General features: G+C 35.4%; 1 protein-coding gene across 5 annotated transcripts; it reads left to right on the forward strand.

Moving 5' to 3' along the window:
• The first annotated feature begins 1,561 nt into the window (after positions 1-1,561).
• LOC104218883 (cis-abienol synthase, chloroplastic-like) lies at positions 1,562-21,110 on the forward strand. 5 transcript variants are annotated; one of them, XM_070165556.1, is made up of 14 exons: positions 1,562-1,723; positions 1,813-1,910; positions 2,862-3,150; positions 3,530-3,710; positions 12,673-12,893; positions 14,068-14,188; positions 14,283-14,380; positions 14,632-14,849; positions 15,214-15,323; positions 15,829-15,927; positions 18,330-18,545; positions 19,137-19,278; positions 19,390-19,635; positions 20,532-21,110. In XM_070165556.1, the coding sequence occupies exons 1-14, from the start codon at positions 1,648-1,650 to the stop codon at positions 20,838-20,840; spliced, it is 2,424 nt and encodes an 807-aa protein (XP_070021657.1). In that variant the 5' UTR covers positions 1,562-1,647; the 3' UTR covers positions 20,841-21,110. The 5 variants fall into 5 exon arrangements, with proteins under 5 accessions (XP_070021657.1, XP_009767772.1, XP_070021659.1 ...); XM_009769470.2 differs by having other exon boundaries at positions 1,849-1,910; XM_070165558.1 differs by lacking the exon at positions 18,330-18,545.
• Positions 21,111-22,406: the final 1,296 nt, after the last annotated feature.

Here is a 22,406-nt window from a genome sequence, read left to right on the forward strand (position 1 = left end):
ATTCTACGTTCTTCAGACATAATGAAAAACTTTTGGAGAATTTAAGAACAATAAACGTTTCAACAAGAGTTAACAAATTTTTGGATGAATTTCTATACAATCCTAACCTCTTTATATAGGAAATGGCTAGCCGGATTTTTTTTTATATGTATAGCGCCAAAAAAGTTGGCACTATACGCTTTTGAATTATTGAAGTCCGGAATTATTGGTGGGGCCAGGAAAAAGGAGTATAGCGCCACAATACTTGGCGATATACATTAATGCTCTATGTATAACGCCATGTATTGTGGCGCTATACCTGCCTGTGTCAAATTTTACAGTATAACGCCACAATATCTGGCGCTATATAGTAACGATGTCGTTACTGTTGATGTATAGCGCCAGGTATTGTGACGTTATATATAAAAATGTAACCTTTTTTCTCACCTATTTGTATAGTTTGAGTCCAAAAGAACCACATTTTGGTTCCGGACTCGGCTATACTTCATCTGTTCTCACTTTATTATAGACTTAATCTATCTCCTGCCGGTATATTAAAAAGCCACCACTATATAACAACATAAAAGACAAATGTTTCTCGAAAAAATACAATACTCCATAAGTTATGAAATTGTACAATTGTAATTAATTATGGAGAAAGATGCATCAACACTTGACAATTAAATAATACTCCCCACGTTCTAACTAAGTTAAGCATCTTATTTTGTATTAATTTTTTGAAATAATTATTTTAGAGACTTTCCTTTAATTTGCCTTCAACACTACCTTTAGTTGTGGTTTATGATGTTGCGCTTATTTTCTTTTATTTTTAATAAAATTATTTTAATTTGTCTTTTTATTAATACAAAATATATAATTAGAATTTGACCAATCTGTGATCATACTCTTTCGATTAGATAATTTTAATAACAATTGAACGATGTGATTCAGAGCTCGTTAGGTGTTACGTTGGTCATGGCTCACCGATTTTTAGATTGCGACAAAGACCGCGAAAAATATTGAAAAAAAAGAGAGATAGAAACCAAAAAAATAAAATTTAGTATACAATTTTATCGTTAACAACATGATTGGTTTGAATCCATTTAATATAAAGTTTATTATTTTATTAGGAGGAGGAAAATAAAAAGACGTGTGAAACACCAATCATGTAATTATTCGTAGTAACAATAGCTTTGTACTTTGCATATATCTTACACTTCAAAAGCTAGCATTAATTTGTATTTTAAACTTTGTGTTTAGCCAAACTCTTTTTCATAAATACGAAAAGGAAGTAATATTTTAATTACTTCTATTTGGGAGTTCGTTGACTTGGACAGTAGTGTAATGTGGCTGAGCCACATGCACCTAATTAGGGGTGTTAACCGACACCATTCGTCAGAAAATTATATTATTTAGCTCGGTAATTATTTTTTAAAATATGTATATATATTATATAATGACATCGTTTGATTTCTTGGTGTGTTTATTTTTTTATATTTTGACACTCCTTAATAAAAATTCTGACACCGCCATTGGTGGCGGGCACTGCGAACATTATAGCTTATACATTATCTTTTTCTTGATATGTCTTCCTCTTGGTTCTCTCTCTAGATCTCTCCTTCTCGAGGCTCTTTCTCTCTCTTCATCAGGAGTACTGTGCATCTCAGAATGTTACTTGGCTGCAGAAACAAAATCATTTGGCTCCCTGATCATAAACTGGGAAATGACAAATTGGATTCATTTAGTAAGAGCTAGGCACTTTGATTATTGCATATACATACATACATATATTTTTGTTTTCTTGAGATACCTATTCATTTCTAATTATTTCAGTGTTTCCTTTTTGTTTTTCTTGCTCATTATGCAAAGAATATGCAATTTACCAGAGACCATCTATAGTAAGATGCAGCATCGATGCAGCTTCATCAATGGTAAGAGTCTCCAAAAATAGGTTTATGTCTTAAAGTCATTCCAAAAAGTTTTTGGACCAAACTTTGGTCGGTCCGTTTAGACAACCATTTTCTCTCAGCTAAGATCATCGAGGCACTCTAGGTATAGTGACTGATCTAGGATTTAAATTTTTTGGGTTAAATTTTTAATGTTTTCAGCATTGAACCCATTGTATTTCTAAAATTATAGGTTCATGTTGCTATATATTGCAATATTAATAAATTTTTATACATAAATTTATGTTCCACGCCAAAAGTACTGGGTTTAGGGGCGTATCTAGCCTTATGGTATCGGGTTCATCTGAACCTAGTACTTTTAACGCGAAGCATAATTTACGTATAAGAACTTATTAAAATAGTAACGAATAGTAGGTATGAACCTATAACTTTAAAAATATAATGGGTTTAATGCTAAAAGACTTAGAGATTGAACCCAAAGATTTAAATCCTGGATCCGCCTTTGACTAGGCTCAGTTGAACCCGATACTGATGCCTTGCATCCGCCTCTATCTAGGTGTCTTCTCAGGATCTTTACTCGATCATATTCATTGTTTACTTTTTCTAGCTATAGACATAGGTTATATATTGATTAGACATAATTATACACATATAATACATAAATTATGCATACATTATACCTCCAACTGCCATTTTTTAGTTGAGGTGGTTGAGTGGACGACTATTTGGGTTAATTGTTTATCTTCTTCTCTCAATACAACCCATCGATAAACAAACTTTGCTCTATCAACCCTCCCCCCCCCCCCCCCAAAAAAAAATAAAAAATTGTTTAGCCTAATCCTCTCCAATTTTCAATCTTCTCAACAACAAAAATTATTTATACATTTTTGATCGGTTCATATCCGACCTGACTCGTCCATTGGCACCCGACCAACCAATTACTGAAGTTTTATATTTACATGTTTGCTTGCGCAGGATGGTTTCAATGATGCAAAGGAGAGAATAAGGGAAACGTTTGGAAAAAATGAGCTATCTCCTTCTTTCTATGACACAGCATGGGTGGCTATGGTCCCTTCAAGAGTTTCCCTAAACAAGCCATGTTTTCCTCAGTGTTTGGATTGGATTGTTGAAAATCAAAGAGAAGATGGATCTTGGGGGCTAAATCCTAGCCATCCATTGCTCGTCAAGGACTCTCTTTCTTCTACTCTTGCATGTTTGCTTGCCCTCTCCAAATGGAGAATTGGGGATACACAAGTTGAGAGAGGTAATTAGACTTATACACACAAACTATATAAATTAGAATTTTATACGATTAGTATATTCAAACCTCTTTATAACAGACTCATTTGTTATGATAGTTTTTGGATGCTATAGTTAAGAGCTGTTATAGAGGACATATATTATAACATAACATAATAATCGATTTCGAGAAAAACTTAGCTTTTATAGTGAATGACTGTTATATGAAGAGGTTGTTATAGAGGGGTCTAATTATATATTATAACAAGCTAGATATCATATATTCTAAGGGTTATATATATATTATGTACAATTTTCACTTATTTTGAGTTGTTACTTGTTAGTATTACCTTTTAAATTAAGAATGATGTAAAAAAAAAATTGCTTCATTCAATTTTTTTCAGGCCTTGGCTTTATTGAGACGCATGGTTGGGCAGTTAAAGAGGAGAATCAGATTTCACCTCAAGGATTTAATATCATATTTCCCAATATGATCAATTATGCAAAAGAACTGAATTTGAATCTGCCTTTGGATCCTGACCTTGTAAATCTGATGATCCTTAAACGTGATTTGACAATTGAAAGGTACGGTTCTTCTTTGTAAAATGGTTAATATATATATTCTCACATATATAGAATTTATAATTAATTTACTAAACAATTAATTAGTGCACTCCACATATTTATAGCTAAACTCCTCAGATCTGTTAATTGACATATAAAACTCCTATACAGTACCCAGAACTTTATGCAACACGGTTTAGACACATACTAAAATCCTCGGCTACAATCGACACTACAAACGACGCTGAGTTAACAAACATAATTTACCATACTCTCTTTATTTTGGTTTTTATCAAAACATGAAAAGAGGTTTGCCACCTACTATTTATTTTATTTTAAAATAGCGACCTTTTCAAAAAAGAATTAATAACGCTTCCTAAATTTTAACAACAAATCTACTTACCTTTATAAAGTCAAAAATTTATTAAACCTTAGACAAGCTTTAACCGTACAATCATCGATGTGACCTATATTAAAACACTAAATTACTTATTAGTTCTAATTTAACTCGGGTTAATAGTAAACAAAACACAATGAAAGAAAGCTATAAGCAAATGTAAATTAATAATTTTATTAAAAAAGTTCCAAAACTATGAAAAGAAACTAATTTAAAATAAACAACAAAAGAAAGAAGACGAAGAAGCAATATCAAAGTTTCATATCCAGAGGGTGTCAAATTTTGAAGGAACAAACATGAAGAAAAATAAAAAAAACAAATCAATATTATACATTTAAAAAATGTACAACCATGGCTCCACTCTTAAACTTGAAAATAGTGAAGTGCAAATTAAGAAACAGGAGGGCCAGAAAAGATAATTTCCAGAGAAAAATTACAAAGCGGGCTCAAATGAACCCCCTGAACTATCGTGGGTCCGTCCCTGCTTCTATGATAGTATTTTAATATAGATTTAACTTATATACACTGACAGTATAAAAAGTATTGAAAAGGGCAAGAAATGCACTAAGACTACTCGATTTGGTACAAATATGCCCTCTGTCCACCTATTGATCCAAAATTGACGCCACCATTATCTTTCTGACTAATTTATTCCCCTATGACTAACGGTCAACGCCAAATAAAAAAGTTTATCTAACTTATACATGGCAACTTCTTAGTGGTTTAATTTTAAACGATGACCCCAATTAAATAAACGCACTCATAACCCATTTTTTACCCAATTCAAAAATCCGACCCGCCTGTAAAATGGTCAAGCTCTTGATTGTCAAAAAAAAATTAGTTTCTCCATATTTTCAACTATACCAGTACCACTACCATGATTGCCACCACCACTTCTTCTCCATCGCAACCACGCGGCCAGCATACGCATGACTCTTACGTTTGCTCCATTCCTTCATTTCCAAACAATAACAGCAAGAACGTTATGCTAATCGAAAGGGTTGTCCGATTAGAATTTTTTTTTTTTTTTTGTCTTTTTTTGTTGTGAAATTGGGATATCGTTCAATGATGAGTACTTAGGCCTTAAAATTTTCATTTTCTACAATAAATCATGTGGATCTAGCATATTACTAAGATTTTGCAAAACTTAAAAAAATTGTGAACAAAAAAACTAGACTATTCAGAAATTTAAAGCCCATAGATTCATAATGGGTTATTCGATCATCTTACCTGATGAGAAAGGAAATGAGATTTATCATCGTAAATGACATTTGACTGTGAAAGTTAAGGTTTCTTGACAAACATTTTCAAAAAGTGACCGTTCCAATAGTAAATGTAAAAGAAAGAAGATTATTAATAAAAAAAATAACAAAGGGATCAAAACTACCCCTAGATATTGGATTTGGTACAACAATATCCTCCATGCACATATGGGTCTTCACATACGAGTGGGTTTGATTCTATTCAGGGTGGATTTTAAGTTCAGATAATAGAAAATTGATACGTGGATATTAATTGATTTTTTTATATAGATAGGACTGCTAGTTTTAATGCATAAGTGAACCAGAAAAATAATGGTAAAAGTATTTTTGGCTCGATAGGTAGACAGAGGACAAATGTATACTAAGTCAAATATACCGAGAGTAATTTTGGCTCTTTTCCGTAAAAAAATTTTTGCATTATCAATATATTTTAACATGTTGTAAAAAACTCTTTTATCCTATAAGTACATATAGAAGTTAAAAATTATGAAAATATACGGGTGTACTTTACGGAGCAAGAAAGCAGTGGAAAATTTTAATTTATTGAGTGCAGTATTTTATTTCCAATGAAAGGCAAAGTACATACTTTACCTATTGATTTTGTACTCAAATCCCTCTTACACACCTGTTAAACACGGAAATAGTATTACACACCTCTTTTGTCATGTGTCACACGTGTGCATTACACGTAAAAGAGGCGCGTGAAAACTAAAAAAGTCATCTGAAATTAAGTTTTTTTTGTTTTGTTTTTCTGTTTTCAACTATTTCCTTTTTAAATTAAAGAAAAAAATATAAACCCTTGTCTTCTTCCTCAACTCCAAACCCCAGCGCTCTCCCCCCCCCCTATTCGTCTTCTTCCCCAATCCCCATTCTAATTTTATCTACCCCTCATATTTTGCCTCTTCACCCCCCATGACTAAGAAGAAAAAAAGAAGAAGAAAAAGGGAGCTATTGGGTCTTGTAAAAATCACAATTATTGACCTTTTGAAAAAGCTTCAGAATTTGATTTTGGTATTCCATGACCTAGAAAATTAATTTGAATTCGTGATTATTGTTGAGTAAAAATTTACTAAAAATATGTTGAAAATTTGGTGATTAATTTTGATAAAATTCAAAAACACCATTAACAAATTTGAAGCTTTGGGTTTGAACTTGAATTTGAAATTTGTATAAGAATTTGTGATGAATGTTGTTAAAGCTTGTTAAAAATCGACAAAGAATTGAATCAGTAGTTTGGGCAGAAGGTGCTTGTGGTGAAAGAGTTGGCGGTGGTGGAGAAAATAATGGGGTTGGGAAGACGAAGAGAGGGGGTTTCTTTTCTGTTTTTTCTTTTGGGGAGATTTTGGGGGGGGGGGGCAGAGGTTTTCTTTTTCATTTTTTCTTTTATTTTTCCTCAATTTATGACATGTGTCAGATGCTGATTGACACGTGTACGTAATAGCAATCTTTAAGCAAATGTGGTCAAACACCAAAGTGGTGTGTAATTGACACACTTTTAAAAGTTTTGGTGTGTAATAATATTCCCGCATTTAACGGGTGTGTACGAGGGATTTGGGTATAAGGTCGATGGGTAAAATATGTATTTTGTGTTGAAGTTTGGCAAAATGCCAAAGTCCCACATTGGTTGGGAGTTAAGTTTGGGGGGATTTTTCCCCTATAAAAGAAGGCCTAATGTTTAGGATTGAAACACACCTCTCATTTGCCTTCTCATCTGTTTAAGGCATTTGTATCTTCTCTCTTTAGTATTATTTCACTTGTATTTTTGGAGTGGAATAAAATATTGGTTGTGTCCGAGGAGTAGGCAAAATTAGCCGAACCTCGTAAATTCTGGTGTTTCCTTTATTGTTGTTTTATTGTCTTATTTATTATTTGGTGGCTGTCATAATTTTTGGTATAGTAGTTGTGACTTATTCACACTATATACATTTGGCTTCCGCAACAATTGGTATCAGAGCCAAGGTACTGTCTAAGTATGCTCTGTGGTTGCAGCATAGTCTGATCTTCCACATCAGAAAAGATTTATCTTGGTAACTGAGTCAAGGTTCTGTCTGAGTATGCTCTGTAGTTGCAGCTTAGTCTGATCTTCTACATCAGAAAGGAAATAATCTTGATTTGTGTCGTCAGCTATTAAATAATATTTGTGTCAAATATGGGGGACAATAAACAAGAAGAATCTACATCAAGTGTCAACAATACGTCATCATTGGCATCTTCGCTTATGACAAGAATTGTGTCAAATGCGAAATTTGCGGTAGAAATTTTTGACGGGTCCGGACATTTTGGGATGTGGCAAGGCGAGGTTCTAGATGTCCTTTTTCAACAAGGGCTAGATCTGGCCATTGAAGAAAAGAAACCAGATGTTATTGGAGAAGAAGATTGGAGAATTATCAACCGTGTTGCTTGCGGTACCATTCGATCCTACCTTGCTAGAGAGCAGAAATATCCATACACAAAGGAAACTTCTGCAAGTAAATTATGGAAAGCACTGGAGGATAAATTTTTGAAGAAAAACAGTCAAAATAAATTGTACATGAAGAAGAGACTGTTTCACTTCACCTATGTTCCTGGTACCACGATGAATGAACATATCACCAGTTTCAATAAGTTGGTCACAGATTTGCAAAATATGGATACAACTTATGATGATGGTGACTTGGCCTTAATGTTGTTGGCGTCACTTCCTGATGAGTACGAGCACCTTGAAACTACTCTACTCCATGGAAATGACGAAATTTCTCTCAGAGAAGTTTGTTCAGCTTTGTACAGCTATGAACAAAGAAAGCGAGAAAAACAGAAGGGCGGAGAAGGAGAAGCACTGTTTGTGAGGGGTCGTCCTCAAAATCAAACGAGGACAAAGAAGGGAAGATCCAAGTCAAGATCCAGACCCAGTAAAGATGAATGTGCCTTTTGTCGAGAAAAAGGGCACTGGAAGAAAGACTGTCCGAAGTTGAAGAATAAGGCCAAACATAACAATGGAAAGGCTATTATGGATTCAAATGTAGCTGATTGTGATGATTCAGACTTCTCATTAGTTACAACAGAGTCATCAACATCATCAGACATATGGTTGATGGACTCGGCTTGTAGCTATCATATGTGTCCCAACAGGGACTGGTTCATGGAATTTCAAGAAGGAGAATATGGAGTCATCCACACAGCGGATAACAACCCTCTTACCTCATATGGCATTGGTTCAATACGATTAAGGAACCATGATGGAATGATCAGAACATTGATAGATGTTCGATATGTACCGGATTTGAAGAAGAATCTCATCTCTGTGGGAGCCCTAGAATCAAAAGGGTTCAAAATCATTGCAGAAAATGGAGTGATGAGAGTATGCTCCGGTGCACTAGTGGTAATGAAGGCTAATCGGAAGAATAATAATATGTACCGCTATCGTGGCAGTACAGTTATTGGGACAGCGACAGTAACATCCAGTGACGACAAAGAGGCAGAAGCAACCAAGCTATGGCACATGCGCTTGGGACATGCTGGAGGAAAATCCTTGAAAACTCTATCAGATCAAGGATTGTTAAAAGGAGTAAAGGCTTGCAACTTGGAGTTTTGTGAGCATTGTGTCAAAGGGAAACAGACAAGGGTTAAATTTGGTACAGCGATCCATAATACTAAAGGCATTTTGGATTATGTACACTCTGATGTTTGGGGTCCTTCCAAAACACCTTCATTGGGTGGGAAGCACTATTTTGTAACCTTTGTTGATGATTTTTCTCGAAGAGTGTGGGTGTATACAATGAAAAACAAAGATGAAGTGCTGGGAATTTTTCTCAAATGGAAGACGATGGTGGAGAATCAAACAGGCAGGAGGATCAAGTGTATTCGCACAGACAATGGAGGTGAATACAAAAATGATCATTTCAATAAGGTCTGTGAAAATGATGGCATCGTCCGACACTTCACTGTTAGACATACACCACAACAAAATGGAGTGGCAGAACGTATGAACCGGACCTTGCTGGAGAAGGTACGGTGTATGTTGTCCAATGCTGGCTTGGGCAAAGAATTTTGGGCTGAGGCAATTACATATGCATGCCACCTCATTAATCGTCTACCATCTGCTGCTATTGATGGCAAAACACCATTTGAAAAATGGTACGGAAAACCTGCTGTAGATTATAACTCTTTGCACGTGTTTGGCTCAACTGCATATTATCATGTGACGGAGTCAAAATTGGATCCAAGGGCAAAGAAGGCTATTTTTATGGGAATTACTTCTGGAGTCAAAGGATATCGCTTATGGTGCCCTATGACAAAGAAAGTAATATTCAGCAGAGATGTTACCTTTGATGAATTTGCTATGGTAAATAAGGTAACAGAAGATACCAAACAAAATGAAGGTGCTTCTAAGCAGGTGGAGTTTGAGGGAAAATTTATTTTTCCTACACAAGAAGCAGAGGAGGAAACAAATGAAGATTACCCTCTGGAAGGAGAGCCAGTAGAGGAGATTCCAACTCAGGAATCTCAACAACAACTTGAATCAATAGCAACCAGCAGGCCAAAAAGAACAATAACGAAACCTGTTCGTCTCATAGAGACGGTTGCTTGTGCAACCTCAATTGTAGCTGATGATGTTCCTACTACTTATAAAGACGCTGTTCAAAGTTCAGAAGAAGATAAGTGGAGGATTGCCATGAATGATGAGATACAGTCCCTTCATCAGAATCATACATGGAGATTGGCCAATCTCCCGAAGGGAAAGAAAGCAATTGGGTGCAAATGGGTATTTGCAAAGAAGGAAGGATTTCCTAACCAAGTAGATGTTCGCTACAAAGCAAGATTGGTGGCCAAAGGATATGCTCAAAAGGAGGGAATTGATTACAATGAAGTGTTTTCTCCAGTTGTAAAACATTCCTCCATTAGAATTATGTTGGCTTTGGTAGCACAATTGGATTTGGAACTAGTTCAGATGGATGTAAAAACTGCGTTTTTACATGGAAACTTGGAGGAGGAAATCTACATGACTCAGCCAGAAGGATTCAAAGTTGCTGGAAAAGAAAATATGGTGTGCAAACTTGAAAAATCGTTGTACGGATTGAAACAATCTTCTAGACAATGGTACAAGCGATTTGACGAGTTTATGTTGCGGCAAGGGTACAAGAGAAGCAAATACGATCATTGTGTGTATTTGCACAAGCTTAAAGATGGTTCCTTTGTATATCTTCTCCTATATGTTGATGATATGTTGATAGCTTCCAAGAATTCGGAAGAAATTGATAAGTTGAAGATTCAACTGAAGAAGGAGTTCGAGATGAAGGATTTGGGTGAGGCAAAGAAAATTCTTGGCATGGAGATAATTAGAGATAGACGTTCAAAGAAACTCTGTTTATCTCAAAAGGAATATTTGAAGAGAGTACTTCAACGTTTTGGCATAGATGACAAGACTAAGCCAGTTAGTACTCCACTTGCTTCCCATTTTAAGCTAAGTACTACTATGTCGCCAATGGATGAAGCTGAACGAGAGTATATGTCAAAGGTACCATACGCAAATGCTGTTGGTAGCTTGATGTATGCAATGGTTTGCACAAGGCCTGACATTTCACAAGCTGTTGGAGTTATTAGCAGATATATGCACAATCCAGGGAAGGAGCATTGGCAAGCTGTGAAGTGGATTCTACGGTATATTCATAATACTGTAGATGTCGGGTTAGTTTTTGAGCAGGAAGACAATCAGTTTGTAGTTGGATATTGTGACTCAGATTTTGCGGGTGATATGGACAAACGAAGATCAACTACTGGTTATGTGTTTACTTTTGCAAAGGCACCAGTTAGTTGGAAGTCTACTTTGCAGTCAACAGTTGCTTTGTCTACAACAGAGGCAGAGTACATGGCTATTACAGATGCTGTGAAAGAGGCAATTTGGCTTCAAGGATTGCTAAAGGAGCTTGGTGTTGAACAAAAAGGTATCACAATTTTTTGTGATAGTCAAAGTGCTATTCAATTAGCGAAGAACCAAGTTTATCATGCAAGGACGAAGCACATTGATGTTCGGTATCATTTCGTACGAGAAATCATAGAAGAAGGTGGAGTCACGGTGAAGAAAATTCATACTACAGAGAATCCTGCTGATATGCTGACAAAGGTGGTGACTGCGGTCAAGTTTCAACATTGTTTGGATTTGATCAACATTGTTGAACACTGAAGATTGAAGATGAAGACACAACCAAAATTTGTTATTGAGAGAGAATTGAAAATGTGGAATTTTGCCAAGGTGGAGATTTGTTGAAGTTTGGCAAAATGCCAAAGTCCCACATTGGTTGGGAGTTAAGTTTGGGGGGATTTTTCCCCTATAAAAGAAGGCCTAATGTTTAGGATTGAAACACACCTCTCATTTGCCTTCTCATCTGTTTAAGGCATTTGTATCTTCTCTCTTTAGTATTATTTCACTTGTATTTTTGGAGTGGAATAAAATATTGGTTGTGTCCGAGGAGTAGGCAAAATTAGCCGAACCTCGTAAATTCTGGTGTTTCCTTTATTGTTGTTTTATTGTCTTATTTATTATTTGGTGGTTGTCATAATTTTTGGTATAGTAGTTGTGACTTATTCACACTATATACATTTGGCTTCCGCAACATTTTGCCCCAATGAAAATATGATTCGAGCATCCCTCCATATATTAGGGGTCGTTTGGTTCAATTGTGGGATAGACAAAGATATCTCATAGGTAGGGATATTCCATAAGATTAGCTATCTCATTTTCTATATGAGATAAATAATATGATTTTAGGGTAACTAATACCATCCTTATAGTATTAAATTTATATCGATATTAGCTAATACCCATATCTAGTGGTAGCAAAATCGATAAAAAAAAAAGTAATTATCTACCCATATTATCCGCTAAAATAGGTTGGATAATGAACTTTTTAAAAATAGGTCAAATATGGAATTTTCTCAAGAGTGTCATATTCAAAAAGCCATAATTAATACGGATATCCATATTAGGTTAACCCATTTTCTATTCGTATTAAATATGAATAGGGTCTGATAATTTATCTATTTTAACATTATTCGTTTTCAACTTATCCATATCCAACCCGACCTGCATGTTTGCCACCCCTACTCATATCCAAACATGAGATAAATACAATCCAAAATTTTACGCCGTAATTAATATTCTTATCCCGATAACTAAATGACGCCTAAGTACTTAATTAATTATAGAATAAAAAAAGAGAGGATATTGCAAATATGTGACAGACTATATATTTGATACTCTAGACTTCATCATATATAATTGCATCCTAATGAACATATCTTACTTCTCTAAACTCATTATTATTTTAATTTGTTGGGCCATTTCTAGAGCCCTAAAGAATGATTTGAAGGGGAATATAGAGAATCTTGAATATTTTGCTGAAGGGCTTGGGGAATTATGTAATTGGAAAACAACAATGCTTCATCAAAGAAACAACGGGTCGCTTTTTGATTCACCAGCCACTACCGCAGCTGCGTTGATTTACCATCAGCACGATGATAAATGCTTTGAATATTTAAATTCAATCTTGGAACTGCACAAAAATTGGGGTACGTACCATGTTCACTGTAATACCTTGAGATTATTTGTTTAAGCAAACAAATATATTACTCCATATATGATGTGGTTATAGGAACTAGTCGGGGGAGATTTAAATAGGATTATTCCGCGTCACTATTGATTTTTTGGGCCCAGTAATAGAAGTTTTGGTAGAAAAGCCAGCAGGATTTTTTGGGGAGAAATTCAAAAATAGCCCTTGTCGTTCAAAAATAGTCCAGCTTCAAAAGTAATCGAAATTTAGTTACTTTTCATGTAAAGATAAATCTGAGCGAAAACACTATTCAAAACCCGGAAAATACGCCATCATATTATGCTGGAGTTCCAGCATGCTTATCCTGGAACTCCAGTATATTATGATGGAGTTCCAGGATAAGAATGCTGGAACTCCAGCATAATATGATGGACTTCCAGCATAAGTATACTAGAACTCCAGCATAATATACTGGAGTTCCAGCAAGTCTATCTGTCCAGCATAATATACTGGAGTTTGGAGCACCGGTGCTCCAGTCTCCAGTATATTATACTGGTGCCAGCAAAGTATACCGGTCCAGCATAATATGCTGGAGTTAATACACAGGTGCACCGAACTCCAGTATATTATGCTGGACCGGTCTCTGTTGCAGCAAAATAGTGGCTATTTTTCATTGACTTGGTAAATACTGACTATTTTTGAATTACCAATCCGAAACCTGGCTGTACCGTGCTATTTTTATGATTTTTTGTGGCGAAAAATTCGGTTGATCGTCACAATTTATAGTGCTTCAACATTTTGAAGAATGTGCTTTAAATTTCTGACACAAGGCTATTTTTTAAAACTTTATTTAATGGGATCCAAATTTCAACAATGATTGTAAAAAGGTCCCTCCAGTGCAATTATCCGAAATTTCTTAGTAGGAGCAATTTACTCTTGTAGAGGGACTACCCGACCCAAATCCTTAATAGTCGGGCTAGTGAGCTGTGGATACAGGATGGTTAAACAAAAAAAGAAATTATATTATGATGTTAATATTATTAATTGACAAGATTTAAATGGGTTGCTGTATATAGGAATAAGTTGAAAATTCCATATGTTCAGCACATTAAATTTCGTATGTGTGTTGGTAATATACACCCATCGTTAGCTTTACTAATATAATTTTTTTTTTTCAATTGATGGTCTTATAGTTCCCACTATATACCCTACAAAGATACATTCATGTCTCTGCTTGGTTGATGCCCTTCAAAATCTTGGAGTAGATCGGTATTTTAAAACACAAGTCAAAAGTGTTCTAGATGAAATTTACAGGTAATTAGAGTTGATAATCATCGTTTATTTTGTACAATTTGTTTCCAAAAACCTCCAATTATTAATTATTATATTAATGGTAAACTATGAATAGGCTTTGGCAACAAAAGAATGACGAAATTTTTTCTGATGTTGCCCGTTGTGCCATGGCGTTTCGACTTTTACGGATGAACAACTATGAAGTTTCCACAGGTCCGTAATTGAATCTCACAAAATTTAGTACAGTAATTTCTTTTTTTTTTCTTTCTAATGCATCATCAATAGATTAATTTGATATATATAATTTTTTTGATTTCTCGACCAACCCTTTGATTTTTCTTTGTTTGAGCTATTGCTTATTTGATAACTCGAACGAATTCACGACTCTGAGATGGTAGATGTGGGAAACTGACCATATGAGCAACCATCCCTTGTCAATAAATTAATTTTATATATTTGTGCAGAAAAACTATTATTTGGATTTGTCAATGAAGAATGTTTCTTTAGAACATCAAGAGGGCAACTTGCGAGTGATGTTGCAATTCTTGAACTCCACAAAGCTTCACAAATGGCTACTCATGACGAGAAAGATCACATTTTAGATAAAATTAATACTTGGACAAGAACTTTTATGGAGCAAAAACTCTTAGACAAGGACATCGTTGATAGCTCAAAGAAGGAGGTATCACCTGTAATATATTAATCAATAAAGAATGTACATAAACAAGCCCTCAAACTTGGCTTCAGCCGGTAATTATGTCCTCCAATTTTGGGTGTGCACAAGTAAGTACCTCAACTTATCTTTACTTTATCAGTTGAACACTCCAACTTACAAAATCGTCTAGACACCTCCACAATTTATGTGCCGCATCAGTGCCACGCCAACATTTGTGTTACGTGTTCAATTCTATACAAGTTGAGTTGCCCACTTATGCACATCCAAAGTTAAATGGCGTACTTGCCAGCCGAGGCTAAGTTTAAGGGCCTGTTTATGTATTACACCTCAATTTTTTGATATTCCATCACTAACTTATGAAATATATCAGGTGGAACTTGCTTTGAGGAAATTTTATGCCACACATGATCGGGTAGAAAGCAGGCGATACATCGAGTCATATGAAGTGAACAATTTTAAAATCTTAAAAGCAGCTTACAGGTACAATTCTAGCACCAGTGTCTTTTTTTTCCTTCTTTCAAGCAATATTTATATCATATATTGTATAGTTCTACTTCTCCCTTCGTTTCATTTTATGTATCTTATTTGACTAGCACCGAATTTAAGTAAGGGAACTTGTGAATATTATGATCTTGAACTAAAAATATTAAAATGGAAAGTAAAACACACAAATTTAGGCAGAGTAAGTATATGCTTTTTTTGTTTTGTTTTGAGCTTTTATGCATTCAAACTTATAGGCGGACTAGAATATAGAATAACCCATTACTTTTAATTAGTTGGTAATTACTTGGACACCTTCTTTCATCGTAGCGCTTGATATTCGAACATAAGGTATTTTCTTCTTACCCTGAAAAAGAAGGGACACCTTACATTCTTGGACTGCTGTTTCATTTGCTTTTTCACGAGTTGTTTCTAAATATATATGTTAGATTACATGATGTTATATGAAAAAAGGTCACATTTTTATGTTTTCTCTCATTTTTAGGTTTCGTAACATTGAAAACGTAGACTTACAAAGGTTCTCATTACACGATTTTAACTTGTGCCAAGCCCGATACAAAGAAGAACTTCAACAACTCAAGAGGTATCTCCACTAATTAACTCGATTAATTAGAACTAGACATTCTTAAATAACGGTAATTTCTTAGGTGTTGTGTGCTCGATTTTTATTTTGTATCACAGTTATTAAAGGGGCATTTGCATCTATACTCGCTTTTTGGGTCACTTTTTAACTTGTGTCCGCTTTGCAAAAAAAAAAATTGCAAGCGTACCCACTTTTTCGCGTAACTTCAGCATACGGGGCTGAAGTAGCAAAGGCAATCACGCAAAACTTCAGCATTCTAGTAGATGAGACTGAAGTAGCAAGTGTGCTGAAGTTTTTGTTTGTAATTGTTAAACTTAAGCATAGTAGCTGAAGTTTTGTTCTCTATCTGCTGAAATTTTTGTTTGTAATTGCTGAAATTTTTGTTTTGTAACTGGCGAGAGCTGAAGTTCTTGTTTTTGTAACTGGCGAAGAGCTGAAATTTTTATTTTTTAACTGGCGAACTTCAGCTTTAGAGCTGAAGTTTTTGTTTTTATAACTGGCGAGTTTTTGTTTTGTAACTGACGAACTTCAGCTCTAGAGCTAAAGTTTTTTTTTTGTAACTTACATTTGATATTTTGTCAAGTTTCAATCACAAATCATCCCTTTCAAACCCTCCGATAGACTTCTTCGGTACAAACAGAATCTTGATTTTTTATCTTTGCCATTACCATTCCTTTTTCATTTTTTGCTGGTCTTTTCAGACTGAACTATCAACCTCACAAAATAGTGCTATATTACTTTATGTTAACCCCCTGACAAAGGTCCTCGGCAGGTGTGGATTGTGACAAGGATTTTCATGATGGCCTTGGCACACAACCTGAAAAATGGGGCAACATCATGAAGGGCTGCTCGGCATGACGGACAATGCGGAGTTCGACAAAGGCACCTTGAACGGAAGCAAGGCGCATTTTACTTAGATGTGCGGGTTGGCAAAACAATGGCTAGGCAAAGCCATGTCAAGCAGGGGCAAAGACATGGCAAGGCAAGGCAAGGCAAGACGGGACAAGCAAAGGCAAATGATACGGATAGATTTGATCAAGTCGGGGGCGACTTGACATGGGCGGGCAGCTTTGACAATGAACGTGTGCGGCTAAGTCAGTGGGTGGCAAGCTGTGGCAATGACATTGGCGCGGAGCAGTGTCAAAGGCAAGGTTGGGCGCAATGCCAGCCTTGGCACAAAGCAGCTGGGCGAAAATCAGACCAAGCTGTGCACAAGCAGCAGTTGGAAAACATGTGCCAAACACATGGGAAGCCGTTGGCAGTTGCAACCTCTTCCAAGACATGCTAATCATGGCCTAAAAGTGTGCCCACGTTTTTGTACTTTGTCTTAACTTGTTGCCCATCAGTTGGGGGCTTGTCAACTGATTGTAGGCTTTAAATATTTGCCTAGGCTGTCCCAAAACGGGGCAGAAACTTAGTCTAAGGCATTGTGTTAGCCAAAATTCGTCTAAGTTATTTTCCTAAGGGTGGGAAAACTATTTTGGGCAGGGAATTAGGGAATTCTTTGTCTTGGCCATAGGGTTGGCTATTGTGTTCTTGTATTCACTTATTAATACAAGTTGGGAAGAAATTCCTGTATATCGTGTGCCTTTATTTACAGATTTTTGCTGCCTATTTTCATTCCAAGTTCAAACGTCCCTAAAAATAAAACTAAGTGTTGGAAAGGCTGAAGTCAAGGCTGGGCTTGACTGCCGCACGGAGGTGAACCTCGGGCTGAGTTCGAGTGACACAAATCACCCCTGTGACACTTTACTACATAGAATTGAAACCTCTTCATTTGGTAGTGTTACCTTTTTATTTGTGCGTAAGGACTTTTTTACTCTCTTTTCAACTGTAATTTTCATTCAGTGGGACCAGCTGAATAACAACCCTAGGCTATATGGAGAAAATTTTAGCTCAATTTTGTCCATGCAATAAAAAAAGGAGTGGTCTATCGGATTGAGAGCGGAAATAACTTTGAGGAGGAGGAGGAGAAAGGGACTGAAATTGTTTAAAAAGTAGGTACAAATTAAAATTTTTTTAAAAAATGGGTATAGATTAAATGGGGGCGACCAAATAAGACGCCTGTGCAATTTTTACGTTATTAAACTATTTAATGAAAAAGTTATTCAACTTATGTGTTACCTAAGTATCAACTATCTTTTTTAAATCTGAAAGTCACTCAACTTTGCCCAAACATCATAAAAATACCTCCTTTGTTTGCTACCGACAACTTTCTGTGCTATGTAACCGAAGTATACTCACTTTTTTGCTTACAAAAAAATAGCTTCGTGACTTTTATGATATTCAGGTAAAGCTGAGTGACTTTTTTTTATATATAATATTTAGCAATTCTTGGTGCAATAAACTGAAACTTTAGTGACCATTCACGAATTTGTCATTCTTATAAATAACGATTGTAGGTGGTTCGAAGATTGCAGACTGGACCAAGTTGACTTTTCACAACAGCATTTATATACTTCTTATTTCCTAATGGCTTCCACTCTCTTCGAACCTGAATACTCTGATGCTCGTCTCGCTTATGCAAAGAACACCATGCTTATAACTTTAGTGGATGATTTCTTCGATGGTTTTGCTTGCAAAGAAGAACTGCATAACATCATAGAATTACTAGAGAGGTATTTGTTTCCGTATCCGTTATGATATAACATATATATATATATATATATATATTGAAAATCCTTTTAACCACGTCGTTCAACTCACATTGCGCTCAAAGGTAGGTTTAGAAAATGATATGTGAGTTCAACTGAACATATTCCTTTTAGCTCGAATTATATATATATATATATATATATATATATAGGTATATTCATATCTTCAGAGGCGGACCTATCTTTTGGCTAGAGTACTTTCACTGGCACGCGGTAACTTTGAAAAAATGTATGTATATATATGTATATATCTAGAATAACTATATATTTTGATTGACACCCTACGATTCAAATTTTAGGCAGTTGAATTGGTCGATTTAGGGGACACAACTTGACTTATTGTGCCTTGCCTGGGCTCGATTCCAGCTTTAGCATTTCACAAATATTTATTCGATAGTGGTGCCCTCCATTTTCAAATCCTGGGTCGGCTTTACATATCTTAATGTCACACTCATTCTTGCACCGGCTCTAAATCCTTAACTTGCATGTGTTATATTGTTCAATTCACATTTTGTGGAGGCACTTGAGCTTATGATTAGACTTTACCTATTACAGGTGGGATGAATACTCAACTGTCGGATTCCATTCAGAGAGGATTAACATTTTCTTTTCAGCACTTTATCAAACAATAGAGGACATTGCGGCAAAAGCAGAAATTAGACAAGGTCAATCTGTCAAAGATCATTTTATTAAGATGGTACGAAAAAGTGTATGCAGCAATTATATATTCTGTAAAAAAATTCATGCATATATATTCCTATTATATATTTTTCAATTGACTAGAAATATATGCGTATTTTTTGTATAGTGGTTTGATTTGGTGAAGTGTATGCTGATGGAATTCGACTGGTGGAAAAGTAAGACAACCCCAAGCATAGAAGAGTACTTGTCTGTTGCATGTGTGACTATTGGTGTTCCGTGTGTTGTCCTCACAACACAATATCTTCTTGGACCAAAATTGTCCGAAAATTTCATAGAATGTTCTGAGGTCAGTGCCTTATGCAATCGCACAAGTATGGTGGCTCGACTCCATAATGATATACGAACTTACAAGGTAATTCTACTGCTAATTCATTTAGCGTTTAAGTTTGAATTAAAAGGTGTAAAAAGTATTAAACACTACTTTGGTCTGTTGGTCTCGATTAGCCCGAAGATACTCTTAATATTATGTGATATTGTCCGCTTTCAGTCAAGCACGCACGGTTTTCCCAAAAGCCTCACACGATTAGGAAATCTATATACTTGTAGGCTCCCGATCTTTTCAGCTACCAATGTGGATGCCTATTACTATGATCCACGAACCAATTTCCGAGATTCACTGTTTGCAACTTACATTGTTAGAGTATTATGGCAACCGAAGCCCGCCACTAGCTTCATCTTGTATGCGCGTCTCCAAACTCGTAAGGGTAAACAAACCGAGCCCCACACCATCGCTCATCCATCGCCATATTCGTCCCTCTGAACTTGGGCTCTAATACCAGCTGTTGGGCTCAACCGGCCCGAATATACTCTTCGCATGGTGTGATATTGTCCACTTTGCGCCAAGCCTGTTTGGTTTTTCTCAATCTTTTCAGCTACCAATATGAGACTTTATTTCCACACCCAACATGGTCACTTAAAGGTAATTGTGAGTAGCTCTATTTAGTACTAGCATTGATTGTTGACATTGGTAAAATTACTGCCATGTGACCAGGAGTTCACGGGTTCGAGCTGTGGAAACAACCTCTTGCAAAAATACAGGGTAAGGCTGCATATAATAGACCCTTATGGTCCAGCTCTTCCCCCGACACCACGAATAGTGGGAACTTAGTGCACAGGACTGAACTTTATTGTTCATCACCTGGAATAATTGATAAGTAAACTGTTATAATCTATATTGATAGTATAAGAATATTATTACACTATAAGCGTATAGAAGTATAATTTAAATCCTCTTGTGTTTTCCTGCAGAGAGAACAAGCAGAAAGGTCACCGAATATAGTCTCAATTTTAATAACACAAAGTCAAGGAACTATGTCTGAAGAAGTGGCTACAAGACAAATAAAGGAAATGCTAGAAAGTCAAAGAAGAGAGTTGCTAGGGATGGTTGTTTCTCAAAGAAGAGGAAGACAGTTGCCACAAGTTTGCAGGGATCTTTTTTGGAAGACAAGCAAATTGTGTTATTGCTTATATTCACATGGCGATGAGTTTCGCTTCCCGGAGAAAATGAAAAACCATATTACTGAAGTAATTTACAAACCAATCAATCTTTCTACATAACATGCCTGTCCTGAAGCCATATTTGATTTACTTATTTGAAAATGAATGTGAAACTAAGAGAAACTCTATCCATGGATCTATAAAGAGACAAATCAAAGAAAAGCTTCGGGTAAAAGAGATAGCTTGCGGCCTTATTGATGTCGGATGTAGTCGTTCAGCTACGAATTCAATTGAACCCATAATTTTTGACATGAATTATGAATTTTTATGTAAAAACTTACTATAATCTCGACAAGTATATATTTGAATTGAACGGATAATTTTAATGAATTCAATGCTAGAAATCTTAAAAACCGAACCCATGAAAGGTATGTTTGGTATGAAAGAAAATATTTTGCCTAGAAAATGTTTTCATGAAAAATGAGTGGTTTTATCACTTATTTTCCTTTATTTGATTGGTGAGTGGAAAACTTTTTCCATGAAATATTTTCTATTGTTTGTTTAGAGAGTAGAAAATATATTTTTATGCTACTCTCCTCACCCCCTTCCCCTAAGTCCCCATGTTTCATTGCCTCCCCCCCTCCTCCTCTAAATACCCAACATTTTCAGGATTTTATTTTCTTCAATAATTTAATTATTCTTCTAAAAATTCATATAAAAACAAAAGAACTAATGTGTTGCTTTACTTTTTTGCGCAAAATAACATTGAAATTTATGCTCCATAATTATTAAAGAAAATACTCTTTTTTGGTTTAAAAAAAGTACTCTTTCTACAACATGAAAATAAAATAATCATTTTATTGAAATAAAAGAAAATACTTTTTCTACATCATGAAAAGAAAAAAACTCAACAACAATATACATAGTATTATCCAACACTGTAAGGACTGGGTAGAGTATTGTGTACGTAGACCTTACCCCTACATTGTGACGATAGAGAAATTGTTTCCAATATAACTTCGGCTCAAGATAAAAAGAAAAAACTTATTTTGTTGAAATGAAATAAAACACTTTTTATACATCATGAAAAGAAAGTACTATTAATAATATTTTTATTTAGGGTGGGGGAGAGGGTGGGGAGTGGGGGCGACGTGGGGTATGATGTGATGGGGTGTGGGGAGGGGGGGTTGATAGGGATGGGGAATATGGTGGGGAATGTTAAAAAAGATGTTTGGAAGATGTTTTCCCTTCTCTAGATAAGGAAAATATTTTCCTCCAATTGAAGAAAAATGAGTTGATGAAGAAAATGTTTTTCAAAATATTTAAGCCAACCAAATATAAAAAAATTGAAAAATATTTTTTTTCATACCAAATACATCCTAAATTTAAATTCTGAATCTGAATCTAGCCTTTACGGTACTGGCTAACCAAAGACAGAAGCCTTCCTCTGGAATCAGGTTTGGCCTGGCTAATTATGCACGCACGATCATCTTGTAAAGTACCACGCGTACACTCACAAGATATGTCAATTAATATGTCTATTCCAGGATAAATTGGGCAACTTCATTGAAGTTGCTTCAATAATTTTTATATCCCTTAGAGTAGCCAAGGTTTTATTATTATTTTTAAATAGAAACAGAAAATCCAGAAGATGCATTAGATTACAAGATTTTCTATGACATTGTA

This window comes from Nicotiana sylvestris, chromosome 12 (assembly GCF_000393655.2).
Source record: "Nicotiana sylvestris chromosome 12, ASM39365v2, whole genome shotgun sequence".
NCBI lineage: Eukaryota > Viridiplantae > Streptophyta > Magnoliopsida > Solanales > Solanaceae > Nicotiana > Nicotiana sylvestris.